This window comes from Schistocerca serialis, chromosome 11 (genome assembly GCF_023864345.2).
Source record: "Schistocerca serialis cubense isolate TAMUIC-IGC-003099 chromosome 11, iqSchSeri2.2, whole genome shotgun sequence".
NCBI classification, from domain to species: Eukaryota; Metazoa; Arthropoda; class Insecta; order Orthoptera; family Acrididae; genus Schistocerca; species Schistocerca serialis.
Window position 1 is genome coordinate 128,367,440 of NC_064648.1, and position 24,932 is coordinate 128,392,371.

Sequence of the window (24,932 nt, forward strand, 5' to 3'; positions counted from 1 at the left end):
TGGTTGCCTCGTCAGGAAAGAGGCAACCATTGGTTGCGAAAGCTAGAATTTTGTGTGTATGTTTGTGTTTGTTTGTGTGTCTATCGACCTGCCAGCGCTTTTGTTTGGTAAGTTTCATCATCTTTCTTTTTAGATATATTTTTCCCACGTGGAATGTTTCCCTCTATTATATTCATATCATTAATTAATTAATTTGAAAGTGTATAATACATTGACATACAGGTTCATTATATCCATTCCACAGAAGGATTGGTTTTCAAATAAAATTGTAAATGAAGGCTTTCACAATGGTTGTCTTAATCGGTGGTGAATCATCTGGGTCATACTGTCATGGTCATTATACCTAGCAATAAATTTTAGATGACCAACTTGCAAAGTGGGATAGCTCAACAAACTCATTTTTGACAGGGCAGCAGCAGCATCAAAAATGCAGTAGGCATGTTAATGATAAGCTAGCGAAGATATAAATACATACTGTATTTACGCGACTATAAGACCATGGTTTTTCCCAAACTAGTCATTTGAAAAATACGGGGTCGTCTTATATTCATAGATTTAACTATTACTGCCGAGATAAATGTTTTCACAGTGTTTAATAGATCAATACAGGGGTCATCTTACATTTTCAGATAAAACTGGCTACAGACGTTTCACACAAATTTATTTTGAAGAGTTCCGAAAGGTAGAGATCAGCAAACGATCCTTTCATTTGAACAGGCTTGAAATTTCCCAATACACAGAATCAATCATAGTATCTATCTTCTATCAGTCATGTGACAATTGAATAACAGCATTAGTGCAATGGGTGGGTATGTGAGAAACTATGAACTAGGCACTACAACAGTCTAATGCTCTTCTTAAAACATTAGCAATCTGGTGAAACAGAAGAAAACCAACTCTCAAACATTTGATGTCTGAATAGGTTTGCTATTTAAAGTTCTCATACAGGTATGGGTACCATATACATTTATGTTGCTTTGCAAGTAAAGGTAACACTCAAAGTTGAAAATCTTGTCCTTCAAAACCCATTACACCACTCGGAACCCAAGTTAGTATCTGCATCACAGGTGAAAATTTGGTAGCTGTTCACATATTGGGGGTAAACATTACCAGCATTTAATGAGCTTTAGAACCAGGTAGTAACAGTCAAGCGAAATGAGAAAGAAAATTAATCTAGAATTAACTGTCTAACAAATGAAACAAATTCATCAAAGTGACTCCAATTGTTATTGCAAGAATAAATAATAGCGGAAAGACACGATGTGAAGATAATACCAACAGACAGCACTAAATCAGAGTGAGCGAAAGATCGAGAATTGGACTCATTTGTGATTGCGGTCCTTTATTTATATATTTGTTATTGTTGTTACATATGTCCTGCACCCTACAAGATATGGACATCCATGTTTGACTGTTGCTCAAGCACGACACTACAGAAGGCGGGCAGTGACACGAACTTAGCTGAGAACTACGAGTGTGGGGATGCGAATGGTGAGTGGGCAGCAAATTTTGTCTGGCTGTCACCCGTGGGAATCTATGAAAATACACCACGTTTCAACTGCTGTTTGCCGGAATCCATTTGTATTCAGAATTGTATCAACTTTAAAACTGGCCGGATACTCAACAATAGCATACGTTTCTACTCAAGATGTTCAAAGTCTAGACCATGGCCAGTGGCATTTTTTCATGTTTCGTGCAGTAATGTTGTCGACACTCACTGTGAAGTATGTTGCAAAGGTTTAGTGTGTGCCAGCTGCTGGTTCTACACAGCCAATGAGAGAGGCAAGCAGACGATGATATGTTGTAAGAGAAGACATTTTTAACATTCTCATATCAGTGCAGAAGTGAAATCCACAGTCCCCACCACAACCAAAAATTTAAAAAACAATTAAAACTAAAAAATATCAACATACTCTGAAGAAACAACCAAATTTTTTAACAAAGTTAAGTTTCACAGCTCCCCTGTTGGGATTAGGGTAATGATTAAAAAATGTACTACAGATGACAGGCTAAACAAAGCTGGCAGTGAAGATAAAAATTAATGTAAACAATTCCTTTTTGTTTATTTTATTTCCCGTTGTATTATCAAAACAGTCAACCAATACATGGTGTAAGTTTAGAATTGGTTTTATGGTAACATTTAAGCAGATCCTTTAGTCAGTAAAAGCATATAATTTTCATTTGTCAGAATATGTCAGGAAATAAATATTTCTGAAGCAGCTTCTTTAGAAAAAGGGGGTTTGTCTTATACTCAGGGCCATTTTATACTTCGTAAATACAATATTACACTAACTTAAATGAAATTATCATAGGGCATTACCGGTCAGAAGACTCCGTATGGGGTGCTCCGCCACTTATTGCAAGATTTTCTGTTTGATGCCAAATCGGCAATTTGTACACTGATGAAACCGAGAGGAAATAAAATGATTAGGGCAACACAAACACCCACCCAGAAATCAAATCCGACATCCTGCAATCTGGAGGAAGCTGTCAAATGAGAGAGAGAAATAGAATTAAAGTAAGTAAACTGTTTATTGTTTCAAAAGTAACTGCCATAACTGTTAATAAATTTATCCTGGTGAGAGACAAGACAGTCCACACACAAGCAGAAAAATGTTTGCGGTTGTCTCGGAACCATTAGCGGGCTCACACGTCGCCGAAGTTTTTTCAACTACACTGCAAAAGCTTTGTCAGCGAGCACTCCTGATTCTTGGAGCCCTGAAGAAAGCCATTCATGGACACCGATTTGTTTCGGACGAAGAGGTGCATACTTGGGTAATGTCATCAGTCTGTAGGCAACCGGAAATATTTTTCTGTAAAAGCACTGACAGTTCTGTTCCACAGTGCAATAAATGTTTTACAGATTGCTTTTGATATAATAAACAGTAACTTACTGTCTTACATTTGTCTCTCTCATTTGACTACTACTAATAAATTGACATTCCTAATGTAATATGTAAATAACCTGATCAGATATCATGAATATCTCACAACTGGACTCAGAAGTTCCATTCGTGTTTTGTACACAAATTAAAAATAAACACACTTATTACAATGCACTACATTTTAGTTGCCTTGGCAGCATTACTCCCAAATATTAAATCCTTTGGTACAGTTTTTCATACTTCCGAAACAAAATTGTTAAAGTAATATCATACATAGCCACAAAGCTTGACAACTTGTAAGATGGATAAACTGATGCAAGTGGCAACTAGGTGGTGTAAAGGGAATACAGGAATAGTATATCTAATAACAAAGATGACGTGACTTACCAAACAAAAGCGCTGGCAGGTCGATACACACACAAACAAACACAAACATACACACAAAATTCAAGCTTTCGCAACCAACGGTTGCTTCATCAGGAAAGAGGGAAGAAGAGGGAAACACGAAAGGATGTGGGTACAAATGTCTGCTTGTGTCCGTGTATGTGCGGTTGGATATGGGTGTGTCCTTTTTTCCCCCTAAGGTAAGTCTTTCCGCTCCCAGGATTGGAATGACTCCTTACCCTCTCCCTTGAAACCCTCATCCTTTCATCTTTCCCTCTCCTTCCCTCTTTCCTGATGAAGCAACCGTTGGTTGCGAATGCTTGAATTTTGTGTGTATGTTTGTGTGTCTATCGACCTGCCAGTGCTTTCGTTTGGTAAGTCACATCATCTTTGTTTTTAGATATATTTTTCCCATGTGGAATGTTTCCCTCTATTATATCCATATAATACAGGAATAGGTTTGATAATGAATAAAAAAAATAGGAATGTGGATAAGCTACTAGATACAGCATAGTGGATGCATTATTGTAGCCAAGACAGACAAAAAAACCCAAGCCTACCACAGTAGTACAAGTTTATATGCCCACTAGTTCCACAGATGAAGAGACTGAGGAAATGTATGATGTGATAAAAGAAATTATTCAGACAGTTTAGGGAGCTGAAAATTTAATAGTCATGGGGGACTGGAAATTGATAGTACGAAAAGGAAGAGAAGAAAAGGTAGCAAGTGAATATGGACTGAGGTTAACGAACGAAAGAGGAAGCCGCCTGGTAGAATTTTGCACAGAGCACAACTTAGTCATAGCTAACACCTGGTTCAAGAATCATGGAAGAAGGTTGTATACATGGAAGAGGCCTGGAGATACTGGAAGGTTTTAGATAGATTATGTAATGGTAAGACATAGATTTGGGAACCAGGTTTTAAATTTTAAGACATTTCCAGGGACAGATGTGGATGCTGACCACAATCTATTGGTTATAAACTGTAGACAAACTGAAGAAACTGCAGAACAGTGGGGATTTAAGAAGGTGGGATCTGGATAAACCGAAAGAAACATAGGTTGTAGAGTGTTTCGGAGAGAGCATTTGGGTACAATTGACAAGAACAGGGGAAAGAAATACAACAGAAGAAGAATGGGTAGCTTTGGGACATGAAATAGTTAAGGCAGCAGAGGATCAAGTAGGTGAAAAGACAAGGGCTAGTAGGAATCCTTGGGTAATGGAAGTGAGATTGAGTTTAACTGATGAAAGGAGAAAATATATAAATATGGTAATGAAGTAGGCAAAAAGGAATACAAACACCTCAAAAATAATATCAACAATCTGCAAAATTGCTAAGCAGAGATGGCTAGAGGACAAATGTAAGGCTGTAGAATCATGTATCACTTGAGGTAAGATAGCTACTGCCTACAGGAAAATCAGACACTGACTTCAAGAAGAATATAATAAATGGAAAAACTGATAGAAGCCAACCTCGGGGAAGATCAGTTTGGATTCTGCACGAATGGTGGAACATGCGAGGCAATACCGACCCTACAACTTATCTTAGAAGATACATTGAAGCAAAGGAAAACCTATGTTTCTAGCATTTGTAGACTTAGAGAAAGCTTTAGACAATGTTGACTGGAATACTCCCTTTCAAATTTTGAAGAAGGTAGGTGTAAAATACTGGGAGTAAAAGGCTATTCACAATTTGTACAGAAACCTACTGGCAGTTGTAAAAGTCGAGGAGCACAAACAAGAAGCAGTGATTGTGGAGTGAGAGAAAGGGTTGCAGCCTACTCCGATGTTATTCAATCTGTATATTGAGCAAGCACTAAAGGAAACCAAACAAAAATTTGGAGTAGGAATTAAAATCCATTGAGACAAAATAGAAACTAAGGTTTGCCATCAAACATGGTGATTGTATCAGAGACAAAGGATCTGGAAGAGCAGTTGAACGGAATGGACGGTGTCTTGAAGGAGGATATAAGATGAACACCTACAAAAGCAGGACGACGATAATGGGATGTAGTCTAATTACATCAGGTAATGCTGAGGGAATTAGATTAGGAAATGAGACAAAGTAGTATACGAGTTTTGCTGTTCGGGGAGCAAAATATCTGATGATGGTCAAAGTAGGGAGGATGTAAAATGTAGACTGGTGATGGTGAGGACAGCATTTCTGAAGAAGAAAAATGTGTTAACAACGAGTGTAGATTTAAGTGTCAGGAAGTCTTTCTTGAAAAGTATGTGTACGGAGTGTAGCCATGTACGGAAGTGAAACATGGACAGTAAATAGTTTAGACAAGAAGAGAATAGAAGCTTTTGAAATGTGCTACAGAAGAATGCTAAAGATTAGATGGATAGATCACATAAATAATGAGGAGGTATTGAGTAGAATTGGGGATAAGAGGAGTTTGTGGCACAACTTGAATAGGAGAAGGGACCAGTTGGTAGGACATGTTCTGAGGCATCAAGGGATCACCAGTTTAGCATTGGAGGGCAGCGTGGAGGGTAAAAATCGTAGATGGAGACCGTGAGATTAATACACTAAGCAGATTCAGAAGGATGTAGGTTGCAGTAGGTACTGGGAGATGAAGAGGCTTGCACAGAATGGAGTAGCACAGAGAGCTGCATCAAACCAGTCTCTGGACTGAAGATCACAGCAACTAGCAGCAGCTAGGTCGCTTAAGGTTAAGGAGGAGGGACGGATCTCTCATACCCGAGGCTTACTCACCGTGCCGTCACCGGCCGCTCCGGGCTGGCCCCCTGGCTGGGCAGGCACACCTCCCGGGTACATGGAGGGGTACGGCGCCGGGCCCGAGCCGTACAGTCCCCCTGGGAAGCCGGCACCCCGGGCGCCGTACCCGATGCCACTCGTCGCCATCATCGCCATCGGGTGCAGTCCGGGGAACATCACGCTCTGAGGCTGCAAGTAGGAGTGCGAGTTAAATGCTGGCTCTGACTGGATATGTTTAGGACACTTTTGAGATAATACTTCAGACACACAACTGTACCATCTGTAAACCTTCAAGCTTTCTATTAATACTGACCACAAAGTCATTCGTTTGACTCATTCCGTAGATCCCTCCGACGAAAACCTTCGGAAATGCTGCACGACTCTAGATATACATTGACGCGAGACGAGGAAATTGTAGAAACTTAATGTGTACACAATAAACCGTCACTGTACCACTTTATGTTAGTCACAATTATACTACCTAAATTTAGTCGAGTAAACCAGTGTTGCCAAATGCCTAAAAGAAAATACTGCTGGAAGCACCACCACCTAGTGGTTCCGACACCACTCTTTGAAAATTCTCTGCCGATATTGTCAAGACATTTAAAATTAACATGCGAGTACTTTCTGTTCGTGTATACGTACCTCAAACAAAACCAAGTAAATTAACATGTGAGAAGGTATGTCTTCTTACTAATTCTAGTCAAAATTAGTGCCTCTATCGGAAACTCCCATACTCTAGCTGTCGATAAATGAACGAGTGTGACGAATTTCACATACGGGGGGAAGTCTGTCAGAAGTTAGGTAAGATCATCTTCTCAAGAATTAAGGTTATCGTTATTTTCTATCAATGTTACTTGAAATCACATTCCATTTTTCTGTCAGATATTCATTTAGGCCTTCGTGTGGCAACGAGAGCAGAAGAGCCACGCCCGACATCACGAGCACAGCAGAAAGACCGCCGGGCCGTAAACTAGGGAATATTGACGACCCAAATGTACGACAGACAATAAATTTAACTAAATAGATATTACTTTTAATTGCATTTGTTTTATTAGTTAAATGTCAGACTGTCAAAATCAGAATTGTCGTATGTTAAGAGAAGACTAAATTGTGCATTCAATTCATTTTCAACTTGTTGGACTGCTCCCTTAGTAGAGTCAAAAATTAACTAATATCAAAGGAGTATCTGTTAGGAGTTGATGTCATAATGTAAATACAGAAGCGTGCGAGTCACAAGCTCTCGCACAGTGAGTGACCACTGAATGTCTAATCGCTACTGAGTGAGAAACTTGCTGCTGGGACACAACACTACGGACCCATACTGAGTCAACGTGCAGAATACCCTGTTATGTAATACAGCTTTTTGTCATGTCAGTCTGCACCTGGACATCATCATCTTATTGTGTCAGGTGTTTTCACACCTTTACCACTTCCAACTGACAATCTTTTATGCCTTCACACACTTCTAAAGTATTGAACTTTCTTATACAAAAGAGCTTCAAATGTTAATGTAGAGTTCTCATTCTCTAATACTGGATGCATATAGAGTGAATATTTTGCCCACCACGAGTTATGCTGCCTCGACACACACACACACACACACACACACACACACACACACACACACACACTTGAAATTTTCAAATACCGTTAACAATAATACAAAATAGAGAAAATCAAATTTTTATTACCCTAAGAGGCATTAGACAGCCAACCAGCAACTGCACCGGGTTCTGCAGTCACTTAGTAACAGACTAATTTTAAAGAAAGTGCTACACTGTGATAAAGGCTGGTGTCTCCTGTTTTACTTCATAGTTGATTTAAGATTTACTTGATTATACTGGCAGTTTTCATGGAATGTTTGCAGGACATTACTACTTCTCATTCAGCTTTATAACACTACCAGTTTCCAAATAGGTAAAACTGTTCTAGCCCTAAATCTCTGTACTGAGGTAATTCGTACAAAGGCCAGTTAATGGGTAATGGTTTTAATTTTCTCTCAAATTGCTATGGCTACCCAATTACTTCATATTAGAAGCCACTTGCAAAACTTCCTGCCAGAATGCATAATTTTACTACAAAACCTATACAAGGAGGCAAACTAAATTCAAAAATTTTCTCATGTTTCATACCATGTCTATGTAACTTTCTGATGAATTCCAACAGATTTTTAATGCTGGCAACAAATGTAATGGAAAGTGAGTAAGACTTCCAAGATCCTAAAACAGCTTTCTGCAACTTGTATGGTTATCCGCCAGAGTGGCTATGCGTGGGAGGAGAACGGCAAACCAGATTTCCCAATTAAAAGTTCATTTTTTCCCACCTGAAAGTACATTTTTACTGTGTTAAATGATAACATACTTTCCCTCATAGTTGAACACTGAAGGTTTCATCCAACAGACAGCACTTCCCAGCACTTTAGCAAATGAGACCCAGCAAAAATATACATTATGTAAAGATATTTGATGTGTGACAACATTTGCACTGCATATTTGTGTATTATGAAACTATAAACACAAATTCCACCAAATACTGCACAGCAGCTTCTGAAGCATCGAAATCAATATTATGACACGCTTTCGTCAGTAAATTACAGCTGATGTCAGGTCATCTCGCCAACCAACGACGGCAGATATTCAGGGCACAGGATATGTGATGTATTCAGCCAGCAGCAACATCACTGTTAAGAAGTGTTTACACACAAATAAGAAAACTTAATGGTTTAAATCAATATGCATACAGTATAGCTCCAAGAAAAGTTAAGGTTTCACATATAATATATTTCTGACAAGCACAAATTCAGATTTCACTGCTGTACACTGAAAATTTCGTGGATTACCTGACTTCAATACATGTTCCATCAAGCACTTACTTTTCCATAGAAAAGCCCATTATATGTGAAACTGATGATGAACTCACTTCACACCTTTTTTTGGAGGATAATTATGCATATTGCTATAATTATTGCACAATTTGTAAACTATGAAAGAATTAAAACAACCATGAAGAACTAATATGAAAGAATTAAAACAAGCATGAAGAACTAACCCCTTTTTTAGCTTGTATTACTCTTTATATCACAGACAAAGATACTACTAAGATTAAGTAATGACAAAATTTTTTAATGAGAGTCTAAAGCTCCATAAGAAATTCATCACACATTCTAACACTTAATATAATTCATCTTGTATAATGGAATTTATTTTTAAAGTAATGCTTCCAAAACCACCTTTCACAATATTTTCCCGCAACCTGTTAACAGCCCTGCACACGAGCAATGGATCACAGTGAACTGTCGCACGCAATATCGCTCGCCACAACATCCCACAAATGAGCAATCTGCCAAGCAATTGCAATCGATATCATTAGCATCACTGAGTTGAGAAATTCTAGTATGGAAAATGAACTACGTTTCCAGCAGTTGCAGTTGATTTCTGTACCCCTACGAACACTTGCAAAACAAATTTAAAACAGACTATAAATCTTGGATCTATACGTTACTTTACAGTATATATTACATTCTCCACAGAACGTTTCAGCTGTAACTAGTCCTCAATTCCTTTTTTTTTTTTGTCAGTCTTATTGTTTAATTGTAATCTATAGACATATACAATTTACTCTATGTTTCTCTAGAGATAATGTCAACAGCAGCACTAGTGATAACTACATCTCTCGTTATAAATTGTATGAAGGAGAACTGGGTTACACAAAATGACACAGGAACTGATTACAACTGTATAATAGATGTACACTAAACATTTAAATTAAAATGTTCTTAACATTACAGTAGGTACATATGTCATTTCATTTACAAGTTAAAAGCTTTAATAATGCATGTAATTACTTCATAAATAACACAAACAAGCAGGTTATCATGCCATCTTCTTGGAGTCCCCTTACATACACTATGTGATCAAAAGTATCTGGACCCCCCCCCCCCCCAAAAAAAAGTTTCATATTATGTGTATTGTGCTGCCACCTACTGCCAGGTACTCCATATCAGCGACCTCAGTAATCATTAGACATCATGAGAGAGCACAATGGGGTGCTCTGCAGAACTCACAGACTTCAAATGCGGTCATGTGATTGGGTGTCACTTGTGTCCTATGACTGTTCGCAAGATTTCTACACTCCATTAACATCCTTATGTCCACTGTTTCCTATGTGATAGTGAAGTGGAATAGTGAAGGGACACGTACACCACAAAAGCGTGCAGGCTGACCTCGTCTGTTGACAGACGGAGACCGCCGACATTTGAAGACGGCCGTAATGCGCAATAGGCAGACATCTATCCAGACTATCACACAGGAGATCCAAATTGCATCAGGATACACTGCAAGTACTATGACAGTTAGGCGGGAGGTGAGAAAACGGATTTCATGGTCGAGCGGCTGCTCATAAGCCACACATCATGCTGGTAAAAGCCAAACGACGGTTCGCTTGGTGTAAGGAGCGTGAACAGTGGAAAAATGTTGTGTGGCGTGACGAATCACGGTACAGAATGTGGCGATGCGATGTCAGGGTGTAGGTATGGCGAATGCCCGCAGAACGTCATCCGTCAGTCAATGCAATCCAAATATATGGCCATATATGTAACTACTTTTTTTACACTCTCATGCTAACTCGAAACCTATCCAAGTAGTTTCATACATGACAAGCCTGGTGGTTTACTGGCAAATCGCACAGAGATTGTGGGAACTAATCTCAGCCGGGCCACAGATTTTTCAGTCTTTGTTCTAACTTAGTCTTCACCTCTCAACAATGAGGAATCACCAGAAACAATATGTGATTTGGATTCCTCATTAAACTGTAGGTTTAACAGTTGGAAACTGGGGTGGCTCAGGGAAACGCAAGTCGCCGAAGTGGGGTCACTCGCACAGGGCCACTGAGCCACACAAAATTATTATTCTTGCCATGTCATGGGCAGTGTCATTTCAGTTGCCTGAGACTGCAGAGTGAGTGTGTGTGTGTGTGTGTGTGTGTGCGTGTGTGTGTGTGTGTGTGTGTTTGTGCGCGTGCGCGTTATGAAGGCCCTGTTGAGCAGAAGTTCAATTTCTAACAGTCTTTTTGTTTTGCCTATATGCGACGCAGCATCTCCGCTATATGGTGACTACTACTGGTGACTTCCAATTCCCACATCAGTTCTCAGCTACTTATACTTGAGAACATGAAAATTTCGCATTTGCATTGAATGCAAATATAGATGTGAACTCACCACAAAATTCAAAAACATGAAATTATCTAATAAATGCTATTTTTAGCAAAATTTTATGCAGATAAACTATTTTATCAAAACGTAAGCAATTTTCAGGTACCAGTATTGCACGACATCTGATCAAGTGCAGTTTGGAAAAATGTGCATCAGAAGTGGTTGGCAAAAATAAAGAACACACCAAAGCATCAACGCGCAGACACAGTGCACTCTAAGCTCCAGTGCCACATCAGCTGTGGGCGACTGGACCGTGTCTATAATATATAGATCACACACAGCAAGGTAAGACACTACCACGGAACATAGGATTTAGAATAGAGAAATGTGTACTTTTGTCTAGCAGTTACACATCAAAATTTGGTATAATGTGAACACATTAATGTGGCAATCTTAACTGCTGCAGGAATTGGGCCTGAACTATCTCTTTTACAACACTGCCAATGTCGGCACGCTAATACACAGTAGTTGTTACCGAATACTTTGTATACTCTGCATTGCTTTTCACTCTCTTCTTTCGAAGTTAGAGAAGAGACTACTGCTGGTCCGTAGTAGTCTCATTACAAACTTTGTAACAGCACAATTGATTGCAGTCCCTGTGACCGTACTGCTTTTTCAGGTGCTCAGAACATGAGTGTAGGTTGGCAACGCTGATAAGTATGTGTTGAACAGCTATGAATTTCCACAAAAGATGAAGATCTCACAGAAGCAAACATTCCAGTCCAAAATTCATATTAGATAGAGTAAAATCTACTTATCTCTTCTTGTTATATTCCCAATCATAACTTTTTACTCAATTTGAATAAAAAGAGGGCAATTTCAATAATAGTAGGTGTCACTGTCACTTTCAATAAAAATAAACGTTATTTTGCTTCATGCCCCTAAGTTTAATGTTTTTAATAACTGGAGAGAATCTGATATGCATTCTACATTGATCTGTGTTGTGAATATTGTCATTGTCAATTTCTAGGTGGTTGATGTCATACCTAACTGCAGTTGGAGACACACACAATGACAGTCGAGTCTGGACTCTTTCGGGCACCTACATCATGCATTCTCCAACGCCAATGAGCATTCAGTAGTGTTCTGAGAGCTCCGCTGTGAATGTCATACCCAATGCAAACACTAAATGCAACCGTAGCTAGTTATATAGTGGATTTTTATTCCATTTGTTTTGAGTTGTCTCGGGTGATGGTGGTGGTAAACGAAAAATTCTACACAAGCAAGTGAGACAATTCGCACTATGCATGATTACGCCAAGCACAAAGCACATATACGCATGCACCACAATTTTTGCAACAATGCAAGCCCTCAATGTTTCTTGACCTGCACAAACCACCATCATTTGTGGATTGGATTACAGCTGTGTCTACTTGGTGTTAAGACGTTAGATGCTCTCCCACTAGACACGGCTGAAAATCCTTGATGTGAGTTTACAGCTGAAGTACACTACTAATATTTATCAGTTTTAGGAGACTATTAATGACCTGGTTTTCAGTCCAAAGGCTCATTTAATGCATCTCTCCACACTAGCATATCCTCTGCAAGTCTCTTCATCTCTGCTTAACTATTGCTCTCTGTATCAACTCAAACAGGCCTACCATGTTCAAATCATAGCTTTTGTCAGTCCCTCTTTGATGTCTCAAATTAACTGAATGTTTCAGGATGTGTCCTACCAACTGATACCTTCTTTTAGTCAAGTCCTGCAACATGCAATAATATTCCGCTATCCCTGACCCAATTCAGTAAATCTCTATTAGCTATCCGTTTACCCCCCTAAATTTCCATGTCTAACTTTTAATCTCTTCTGTTCCACCACATTTCACAAGCTTCAATTATCCATACAATTTATTGTGCTTAGATTAAATCATTTATTTGTAAGTCTACTTTACAGAAACACCAAGCAGTGGCCACTTTTGCCTGTTAACATACACTGACTCATTTCACAACTCTTTCCACATGCCCGAAGATTTCCTCCACTACGGCATTCAAGCAACACTTGTGTGAGTGAACAAAAGACTCTTAGGTATCTACATTAGGTTCAATTAAATCAGGGACTTACAGCCATCGCCTGCAGGTCATTCTCGTAGCTCTGCCGCAGTTTGGCGCTGATCATCGCCTCCGCCTTCGACATGTTCTCGATCGTACCCTTCACAGTTATTATCCTCTCCAAGTTGAAGCTGTTTATGTCATTTATGCTGGAAAACAGGAGAAACATAATACATCAGTAAATACAAATTGGAGAAATCTAAAACAGATCACATATGGAGCTATACTGAACATTTTCATGAAACTGGCCTAGTGGGAATACTAACAGTACAATGTGGAAATGCTGTGACACTAACAGTTACAATTTAGCAAAATAGGCTCTTCCTTCCGGAAAAGTTAGCATCAAAGTGAACATATATTTTTCCTTCTCGCAATTTATTTTTGTACAACAATCCAATAAACCTACACAAATGCCCTGCAAAACACTGACATGCACGACAGATGGACTGTTTCTTGTTCTGTTCACATGCAGAGTGTGAACAGAACTGCTTAAACTCCTCTGTGCATGCTGCAGTTAGTCTAATCTTGTCTTCATAAGCCCTACAGGACTATTACGTAGGAGGTCACAGTACATTCCTCCATTCGCCATTTTAAAGATATTCCTTGAAACTTGTAAGTATGTTTTGCTTGATATTCAAGTGTCTGCCAGTCCAGTTCCATCAGCATCTCTGTGACACACTGCCACTGGTCATACAAACCTGTGACCACTTGTGCTGCTCTTCTCTGCCTATGTTCCATATTCCTATTTCATGTGGATCCTACACAGTTAAGCAGTATTCTAGAATGAGTCACATGAGTGTTTTATGCACAATCCATTTTCTAGACTGGTTGCATTTCTCTAGTATTCTATCAATGAACCAAAGTCTGCAACCTGCTTTACCTACAACTGAGCCCATGTGATAATTCCATTTAATATCCCCACAAACTGTTATACACAAGTATTTGTATGAGCTGACCGATTCCAGCTGTGACTGACTGAAATTGTAGTCATAGGATACTACATTCTTTTTTGTTTTGTGAAGTGCAGAACCTTATATTTCTGAACATACAAAGCAAGTTGCCAGTCTTCCTACCACTCTGAAATCTTATGATGTGACTACATTTGCACAGCTTTTTTTCAGAGTAATGCACTGTAAGTAACCGCGTCATCTGCAGCAAGCTCAGGGTTACGCCCATGAATAGCAAGGGTCTCAGCACACTTTCCTCTGGAATGCCTGACATTAACTTTCATACCTGTCAGCAACACTACAATAATGTGTGTCCATTGTACCAAGAAATTCTCAACCCAGTCACAAATTTCGCTTAATACCCTTACAATTTTACTTCTACATCTACATCTAAACTCCACAAGTCACCATGAGGTGCATGGTAAAGGGTATATCCCAGTGTTCCAATTTTTTAGGTTGTCTTCCTGTTCCACTGAATGCCTTTGCGCCTGTAGTACTTATTCTAATCTTATCCTCACAATCTCCTTTGTAGACTGATTGTACTTCCCAGTATTTTACCAATAAATTAAAGTCTACTATCTGCTTATCCACGACTGAACCTATGTGATCATTCCATTTCATATCCCTACAAAGTGCTATACACAACTATTTGTACAAGCTGGCCAATCCAACAGTGACTCACTGATAAAAGTCACAGGATACGTTTTTTCATTCAGTGACGTGCAAAATTTTACATTTTGAACATTTACAGCAAGTTGCCAATCTCTACACCATGTTGAAATCTTACCAAGATCTTACTGAATATCTATGTAGCTTTTCTCAGATAGTACTTCATTATAGATAACTGAATCTGCAAAAAGCCTGATTTTACTATTAAGATCATTAATATAGAATGTCTATACAAGGGTGATGTACTTCAGGGCAATATTATGGAAATGGAAGAGGATGTAGATGAAGATGAAATGGGAGATATGATATTGCGTGAAGAGTTTGACAGAGCACTGAAAGACCTAAGTCGAAACAAGGCCCCCGGAGTAGACAACATTCCATTAGAACTACTGACAACCTTGGGAGAGCCAGTCCTGACAAAACTCTACCATCTGGTGAGCAAGATGTATTAGACAAGTGAAATACCCTCAGACTTCAAGAAGAATATAATAATCCCAATCCCAAAGAAAGCAGGTGTTGGCAGATGTGAAAATTACCGAACTATCAGTTTAATAAGTCACAGCTGCAAAATACTAACGCGAATTCTTTACAGACGAATGGAAAAACTGATAGAAGCCGACCTGGTGGAAGATCAGTTTGGATTCTGTAGAAATGTTGGATCACGTGAGGCAATACTGACCCTACGACTTATCTTAGAAGAAAGATTAAGGAAAGGCAAACCTACGCTTCTAGCATTTGTAGACTTAGAGAAAGCTTTTGACAATGTTGACTGGAATACTTTCTTTCAAATTCTAAAGGTGGCAGGGGTAAAATACAGGGAGCGAAAGGCTATTTACAATTTGTACAGAAACCAGATGGCAGTTATAAGAGTAGAGGGGTATGAAAGGGAAGCAGTGGTTGGGAAGGGAGTGAGACAGGGTTGTAGCCCGTCCCCGATGTTTTTCAATCTTCATATTGAGCAAGCAATAAAGGAAACAAAAGAAAAGTTCGGAGTAGGTATTAAAATCCATGGAGAAGAAATAAAAACTTTGAGGTTCGCCGATGACATTGTAATTCTGTCAGAGACAGGAAAGGACTTGGAAGAGCAATTGAATGGAATGGACAGTGTCTTGAAAGGAGGGTATAAGATGAACATCAACAAAAGCAAAACGAGGATAATGGAATGTAGTCGGATTAAGTCAGGTGATGCTGAGGGAATTAGATTAGGAAATGAGACACTTAAAGTAGTAAAGGGGAGTTGCTATTTTGGGAGCAAAATAACTGATGATGGTCGAAGTAGAGAGGATATAAAATGTAGACTGGCAATGGCAAGGAAAGCGTTTCTTAAGAAGAAAAATTTGTTAACATCGAGTATAGATTTAAGCGTCAGGAAGTCGTTTCTCAAAGTATTTGTATGGAGTGTAGCCATGTATGGAAGTGAAACGTGGACGATAAACAGCTTAGACAAGAAGAGAATAGAAGCTTTCGAAATGTGGTGCTACAGAAGAATGCTGAAGATTAGATGGGTTGATCACATAACTAATGAGGAGGTACTGAATAGAATTGAGGAGAGGAGGAGCTTGTGGCACAACTTGACTAGAAGAAGGGATCGGTTGGTAGGACATGTTCTGAGACATCGAGGAATCACCAATTTAGTATTGGAGGGCAGCGTGGAGGGTAAAAATCGTAGAGGGAGACCAAGAGATGAATACACTAAGCAGATTCAGAAGGATGTAGGTTGCACTAGGTACTGGGAGATGATGAAGCTTTCTCAGGATAGAGTAGCATGGAGAGCTGCATCAAACCAGTCTCAGGACTGAAGACCACAACAACAAAAACATCATTAATATTCAACATGAACAGCAATGGTCCCAACACAATTTCTCAGGGCACACCCGAAGTTACTTATACATCTGACGACGGTTCTCCATAAAAGATAACATGCTGTATCCTCCCTACCAAAAAGTCCTCAATCCAGTTACAAATTACACTTGATACCCCATATGATCCTGTTCTTGACGATAAGGACAGGTGTGGTACTGAGTCAAAAGCTTTTCGGTGTTTTTAGTCAAAAGGCATAAACATTTTCAGATTAAAAAATTTTGGGAAATCCATCTTTGAGACACATCTGAAAGGGCATGCCCATTCAATTACACATTAAAGACAACCTTCAGATCGTACACATTGTCAACAAAGGAAAAAATGAATTTGGTTTGATGAACTTTGAATTTACATCCAGAACAACAACTCCCCATATATCATCATCAATGATCAACCAAACCTAGCAAGTAACTCTTCTCACAACCACCAATCATGAAACTTTTGTTATTAAACTTTGGGGAAGGGCCAGAAACTTAAGATTTGATAATTCTTTATTTAAATTTGCTACAGTTCTGTGTAATTTATGCTGAGCCATTCATTTTCATACCAGACCTGTGCTAAAAGTGCTTATCGAAGCAAAATTCCTGCGACGCAACTGCGCAGTGTCCACAATGCTCACACAAAACAGTCTTACTAGGTCTGTTCAAAAAATTCCGGAAGTTTGTCCACAAAATTCTTCCACGCTTACCTTTTAGTTATTGTGCATGGTCTTCCTCAAAATACTCTCCTTCACAATTGATACATTGCCCCTAACACCATTCCCACTTCTGAAAGGAGTCTTGGTACACCTCTTTCTGGACAGCATGAAGCACCGTCTGCAAATTTTCTTTGGTCTCTTCTATCGTTGAAATCATCATCCTTTCAACGGGGTTTTCAACTTTGGAAACAAGTAGTAGTCTGCAAGGGCCAGGTATGGAGAGGACGGCGGATGAGGCAGCAAACGGATTTCATTCTGTGTGTAATAGTCACGCACCAACAGATATGAATGTGCCGGTGAATTATTGTGATGCAAGAGCCACGAATAGTCTCACCACATTTCAGGCCTCTTTTCTCACAGGCATAGCAACACCTCCCGACAGTAGCATTGATTAACAGTCTGTCCCTGTGGCACAAATTCATGATGAACTAATACTTAAAAGTCAAAGGAAACTATCAGCATGGATTCAACATTTATCCTGACCTGAGTTTTTGTCTTCCTGGCCCACTGTCAACTTTGAACCTTTGTCTCAACATCACAACTATAGACCCAAGCCTCAACATCACAACTATAGACCCAAGCCTCATCATCAATTATGATTCTCTTAAGGAACATGATGCTCTCATTTGTGCATATCGAAAACCTCTTCACAAATTGCAAGGCAAAGGTATTTCTGGTCTCAACTCATGAGCCGTGGGACGAACTAGACAGCAACACTGTGCATTACAACATGCTGTCAGGATTTCATGAGGTGATCCAACTGAAATTTTACATTCTTCTGCAATTTTACATTCTTCTGCAATTTTACATTCTTCTGCAATTTTACATTCTTCTGCAATTTTACATTCTTCTGCAATTTTACATTCTTCTGCAATTTTACATTCTTCTGCAATTTTACATTCTTCTGCAATTTTACATTCTTCTGCAATTTTACATTCTTCTGCAATTTTACATTCTTCTGCAATTTTACATTCTTCTGCAATTTTACATTCTTCTGCAATTTTACATTCTTCTGCAATTTTACATTCTTCTGCAATTTTACATTCTTCTGCAATTTTACATTCTTCTCAGACAGGCAGTCTTCGATTGGCATGCACAATTTCACCAATTCTCCTGACACAATCGACATCGGTGAAGGCCAACGTGTGTCCCGAACGAGGGTCATCTGTAACTTCCGTCCGGCCATCCGTGTGAACCATTCGTAGCATCGAGTACAGATTGATCACTCATCACCATAGACTTCCTCCATCATTCAGTTTGTCCCTGTAAAAGTTTTCTTGATTTTATTGCAAAATTTAATGCAGACACTTTGCTCTTCTAACTCTCACAATTCATAAACTGTGCACCACTACATTGTACTCAATACAGCACTGAACAATAACAGACATACAACAATGAAACTTCTGGCAGTTAAACACCGAACACAGGTGTGTGCAAGGATGACAATTGCATTTTGCTCCAACACACCATTGGAGCAAAATTACAAATATTCCAGATACACAGTGATCTTATTACATGTTTGATACATTCAACAGAGGAAACCATAAAATGTATCAAGCATGTAATAAGATTCTTCCATATCTGTGTAGATGTTAAACAAGTGTTCAGACTGGACTTTCCCTTTGACAAGCACTTTTAGGGCATGTCTTGTTTGAAAATGAACAGGTATGTTAGAAACCAGTAGCCCATATAAATTACACACTACAGTGGCGAATTTAAATAAAGAATCCTCTGAAAATTCAATTTCTTAATATACATTACTTTATATTACCAGCCCCATTTATGACCATATTTTGAATTTGCTTATATAGCAGATAATGAACTGAATATTTTTTGCTTTGAAACAAAACAAAAACTGCAACTGCCTTTTCCTAACTACCAATAACAGAATATATAACACAGCAAATTACACTGACAGTGAATATATTTGCTGATTTTTTTCCAAATTGACCTTTATTTTCTTCATCTGGCTGTATTTAAGTTTTCAATAAATGGCCAGTCTGTTGAAAAGCAGTCTATGAACTGAACACATCTCTGAATTGAGGTCTGCATCTTTTCCCACCGAATTTGATGATCACATAAAATCATCAGAGTATTAATTTCGACCTCTAGTGGCCATTTTCATGACTGCCACCCGCACTCAAGAACACTACAGTTAGAAATAAGCCACTTGGCTATGCTGTGAGTCACGTATAATTTGTTTCTTTTCCTTCACTTTCATCTCCAAAGTGATACTGACTATTATATTATAAATCATAATAAGAACAACACGTGTCCACGAATCTTAAATTGATCGTTTTTAAAATGCCTTACTCTCATTACACGCGAGCCATAATGCGAAAATAACTGAATCTGAAAATTCTTTAATCAGCAATTGACGTTCCTGTCATTTTATTACAAATTATACCAATAATGATTTGTTCTCAATACTTTCGGCATGCTGGTGCTTAGAAACAGCACGTATTCTTAGAGTGTAACATATAACATAAAACCCATTGAATATGAGCTTCTGCTGAACACGACAGATACAATACCTACTCACACTTTGTTACTTGTTATTGAATTTTTTGGCCAGAAACAATACTGTAAAGATGCTCTCACTTCCAATTTGCACGTACGGCACATGTTTCTGTTCCCAAACGTAAGGAAAATCCTAAATGGCTGTCATTTTACAAGCACATACGAGTTTAAAAAAACACATAGCTGTAAGAGCTATCCACAAAACCAAGTTCCTAAAGTGTTTTAATGACTGGAAAAATTGCTGACATATGTGTAGTATCTAATGCGAAGTATTTGACAGAGAATAATATTGGCACAGACAAACTGTAAAAAAACTATATTCTTAGTACTTTTCTAACAACTTTAATAACGTAGAACAACAAAATTTGGAACTGAATACTCTACTACCTCCGTGGGGGAAAGGCAAGTATCATGACTAATGTTCTGAAGCGTCAAAGTGAACTGAGATTATATATATTTTCAATCCAATGAAAATAATTACTATTAGTAGCAGTAATTGTCAAGAAATTGAATTACTGACAAACATCAGAAGGTATAAAGCTCCACAACTCACCTGGAGACGGTAATCTTCGTGTCGGTGTCTTGCATTATTCTCTTAATTGTGTTGCCACCCTTCCCAATGATTCTGCCGATAAGGTTGTTGTGAGCAAGGATTTTCAAAGAAATTTCCCTGCAAATCCAATTCAAACACACAAAAATTAAAACACAACTAGACTTATTAAGACCCAACAGAGTACAGTAAGATCTCAATCTGACATGCTCCGAGATCTGTCCATGCTGGATATCAAGGTCAGTTTTAAAAACAGGGATATAAGCAGAACCTACAGTTTTAACGTAAAAAAATAACTTATTCATTTAAAACTACAGGAAAGAGTACAGTATAAAAAATTGAAAGTATGTATTACTGCTCTGTAAAGACAAAACTGCATCTAAAATCTAAAACCTAATACTGTACTGCTCTATTAAATCAGTATAACACCCAAAGTTTCAGAAAAGTTCAATATGCATAAATAAGTTTTTGTATGCCAGTTACAAAATGAAGTAAGCAAACCTGATTTGAAAAGATCTAACGCCTTGTGAAAGTACCATATAACCTGTTAATAGCTCTCCCTCTGCTCTCTTAGCACTGATCCACTTACACAAAATTTCGTCTACAGTTTCTAACTTGAGTGTTTTAGCATTTGTCAAACATCCAGATTTTTAACTGAAGCAGATTGTGATATAAACTTCCTGTGGTTTTTGTTTTTTAATATTGTATGTAGCTGAAGATGGAATATTAAATTCCTCATAATATTGATTCAGTTCTCATCTGCTTCAAATCTTATGATGTCCAGTTTTTGACACACTGTCAATGTCGTATTTGTGTTATGCCTTCTTAGGCGTATTTTTGCTCCGTTTGGGAAACATACTCCCTACACACACGAACTTTTTAATGTGTGTCAATTTGACAATCTTACAAGTAGCTGAATAATGATACAATAAAATGAATTTATTAAATAACTACTAAATAAAACCACGCAGCACTAATGCAAATGTAATTACTGTAAATTTAGGCCTAGTGAACAAAGAATCATTAATACTATCACAAAGTTAACAATGCAACTGGCTTATCTTGGCAAGAATATAATCACAAAGGCAGATAATATTGTTACTGACGGCATGCCATGCCAAAAAATTCTGATGTTTCTCAAAGGCACCAGACTGTACCATCAACCACACTGAACAAAAAAGATGGGAAAATTTCTGACGCATGTTGGACTATTGTGCCTGCCAGATTATCCAGTGCTGTACTATCATAGTTTTACTGTACCACACTGCATGGCACACACAAATTTTGCAAAATATAGCCCAGAAATTTATTTAGAAGTGATTGTAGGTATTTTATTATATGCCTAAAATATTGTAATCATTAATGAAAGTTAGCATGAACTGCAGTGTTTCACATGTGACCTCACTCCGTTCTGTGAAAAGAGACTGTGGCATACTGGGGAAAAGAAGGAAGAGAGAATAGAGGTTAATGACCTGTCGAAAATGGGTCATTACAAGTTCAGATTGATGAAGGACAGGGAAAAGAATCGGCAATGTGCTTTTTGAAGATACTGTAACAGTAGTTACCTTAAGCGATTCAAGGAAATCGACAAACATAAAAATTATTTTGGGTGTGAAGTTAAAAATGGGAGAGACAGGGACACTGAGAAAGAAACGTGTGAACTGTCAAACAATGTGAGATATTGTACACCACACTTGAAAAATAAAGTGTAACTGGAAACAAGATTAATTTTAACAAAAACAAAGGAGACAATGACAAGAGTGCAGATCTGTGGAATGAGCTTACTCAAGAATGCATAAATGGGGACAGCTTCCAGCAATGGAAGTGCAAGCATCTGATGCAAGAATGTGAGAAAGATGCAAACAGGGGAAAATGTGTCAAGAGGGTGGAAGTAGGGAGTTCCCAACAGCAGAGTGTAGATATATCGCTAGATAAAGAAAACGGTGTGGAGATCCACAAAGATGAAGGAAAAGTCAAAACACAACATGCTGCAGGCTAAACCTTTGAATGATGTAGGAAGAAATGTACACCTCTAGGCTCTCACCCATGTCTGATGTATCTTTACAGAAAATGTAGCTGGTGAGAATGTACTGTGGTTGGAGGCAGGAAAAAATCTTTTCATTATAAGGGAAAAATCAGTGTTTTTAGGTCAGATCAGTGTTATTTCTTGCCAGATTCTGTTTTTCTTAGACAAGTTTGGTGCTTGTTTACAATTTCGGTGCTATTTTTTTCAAATTTCAGTGCTACTTTTGAAGTCATCACATTCAGTTACACAGAAAATGAAATAAAATTTAAGAGCAGGCATATACACGAACCTCAACTTTGAGGAAACAAGAAGTCACGAGAATCAATACCATCAGATACAAATATTGGTACACTGTCACCATCAGATATATAACTCGGTTTGTGCAATTTTTTGTGAAAATTTCTTGTCCCTAACTACAACAAAAGACTGCTACAATTCAAATTACAATTCTATTGTTTAATAAAACCAATGTATTAAAAGAAACATTTCTATCTATAGAAAACTACAACTTCGCAACCAACACTTCAATGCGGTACTGAAGTATTTAATCATTACTCTGAAGTAAAATGCAGTATAGAGCAATTCAAACAAAATGTCACACAGATACAGCCGATACAATGCAACCGAAACAAATACAAGGGGCATCCAGAAAGTAAGTCTTCCGACCGTTTCCTTTAAACTAGACTTATTTTGCCAGGAAAACTGCGCATCGTAACAGATCTGTGACTGATAATCAAACGGTGTGTCTTATTCGTTCTCCCAACACCTGTTAGGTTCGGTCAGTGAGAAGGTTCCCTAATGCGCAAAACATACCATCCACGAAAATTCATCATCGGCTCTGTCAGGTCTAGAGGCCGAACATCACGAGCAAAGTGTGTTGGCAGTGTAGATATTTTTCTAAAGGTCATCAAATTGTCCACAGTTAAGAGCACAGTGGGCAACCATCCCTCACCAATCATCACCCGGTTGCGCTGGTGCGGCAGTGCATCCTCTTCACGATTACGCAAGCTCAGTAGCCATTTTCTGGAGATATCGCAATGCTTGTTACATGAAATCGTCCCTAAGCACCTGCTGTTCAAGAAATTGTGTGCCAGGTGGGTGCCACACTCTAGCACGAAATGAAATGCTTCAGTGCATCACTGACATTTCTGCAGCGGTACTGTGCCGACGGCGAGTACCCAGCGATTTCCATCTTTTCTTGCACCACAAGAAATTCCTATTGTCCAGACAGAGTTTCGACAATGACAAAGAGCAGAAGACAACTGTCACACACTAGTTCCATTCACAGGAATACAAAAGTTGATTCCACAATATGACAAGGGTCTCACTTCCTCTGCTGACTATGATAAAAAAATAGCTCAAACATTGCTGTACCTGTTGCTAATAAAGTCTTCCAAGTAACAATGTTGTCTTTAAATACAGGGATACTTACTTTTTGGATGTATCTCACACTCTCTTGAAGTGTTAAGCAAAGGTAAGTCCAAAACAGATTTTCTTTCTTTCTTTCTACTTCTGACACTGACGAACTTTTGTATTCTCTCCATAATACCGTGTTGGCTTTTCTCATCTCAGTGTTCTTTTATAAGAGCAACACTATTTATAGTCCAGACAATAAATTGGTCTCCAACATTTACTTTTTCTTTGTAGACTTCACGTTTCAATCACCAACTCCGATGAAAACGCCCGGATAGTTCGGTGGCTGAGAAACTTCAACATTTCTGCGAATCCACCCACTGAGGAATGTTAGGGTTTACATGACGTGTCACTATGACTAGAATGTGTGAAGGCCTATCACGCTAGTACATTCCCGTACTTGCAGCCAAAGAAATCTCTTGTATTTACACTGGAAGAGAGTCTAGACAATACACCCAAAAACTGTCAACACCAGCTATGAGCAAAAAGCAGTCTTCAAAATGCGTCCCCATAAGCCACATGGGTCTGTACCGCCAATGAGAGTTAACAGCACTATTGATACCGTCAAGAGTGAAAATGGCTTCAACAATCAACAGTATTAACATCCATTATTCAGCCATTTGCAAGTAGCCAATGACAAAATTTCAACTGTCTGCCCTCATCTCCTTCTCGAAGGTCTCCGACTTCTGTAAACGCTCAGGGTAGAGCCCACGAATACAAAAGGCTCGCGATACTTGTGTGTGTCGAACACAGATAGGTGTCTACTTCCTGTGTGTCCTTATTGAAGAACTGCATTCTACCTCCTGAATGTCTTCTACTTCACCTCATCCTGTTCATCTGCACATTCGGATGACATACAACTAGTGGGGACTGCACCAGTTACACAGTTTAACAAAAATGAAAGTAAACAGCTCTGAATCTGGTACTCCAATTACAAATAGTCTATTGTATTCTTTACAAACAGCAGCAATGTAGCCATAACAAAGTTTGTACACAAA

General features: G+C 38.6%; 1 protein-coding gene across 3 annotated transcripts in view; it reads right to left on the reverse strand.

The window, feature by feature from the left end:
- Nucleotides 1-24,932, reverse strand: part of LOC126427249 (insulin-like growth factor 2 mRNA-binding protein 1) — an 862,042-nt gene that overhangs the window by 31,350 nt on the left and 805,760 nt on the right. For all 3 annotated transcript variants that reach the window (XM_050089491.1, XM_050089492.1, XM_050089493.1), the window contains 3 exons: nt 20,499-20,615; nt 13,266-13,401; nt 5,989-6,180 (listed from right to left, as the gene is read on the reverse strand). In XM_050089491.1, the coding sequence (XP_049945448.1) occupies nt 5,989-6,180; nt 13,266-13,401; nt 20,499-20,615 (445 nt within the window). The remainder of the gene's footprint in view (nt 1-5,988; nt 6,181-13,265; nt 13,402-20,498; nt 20,616-24,932) is intronic.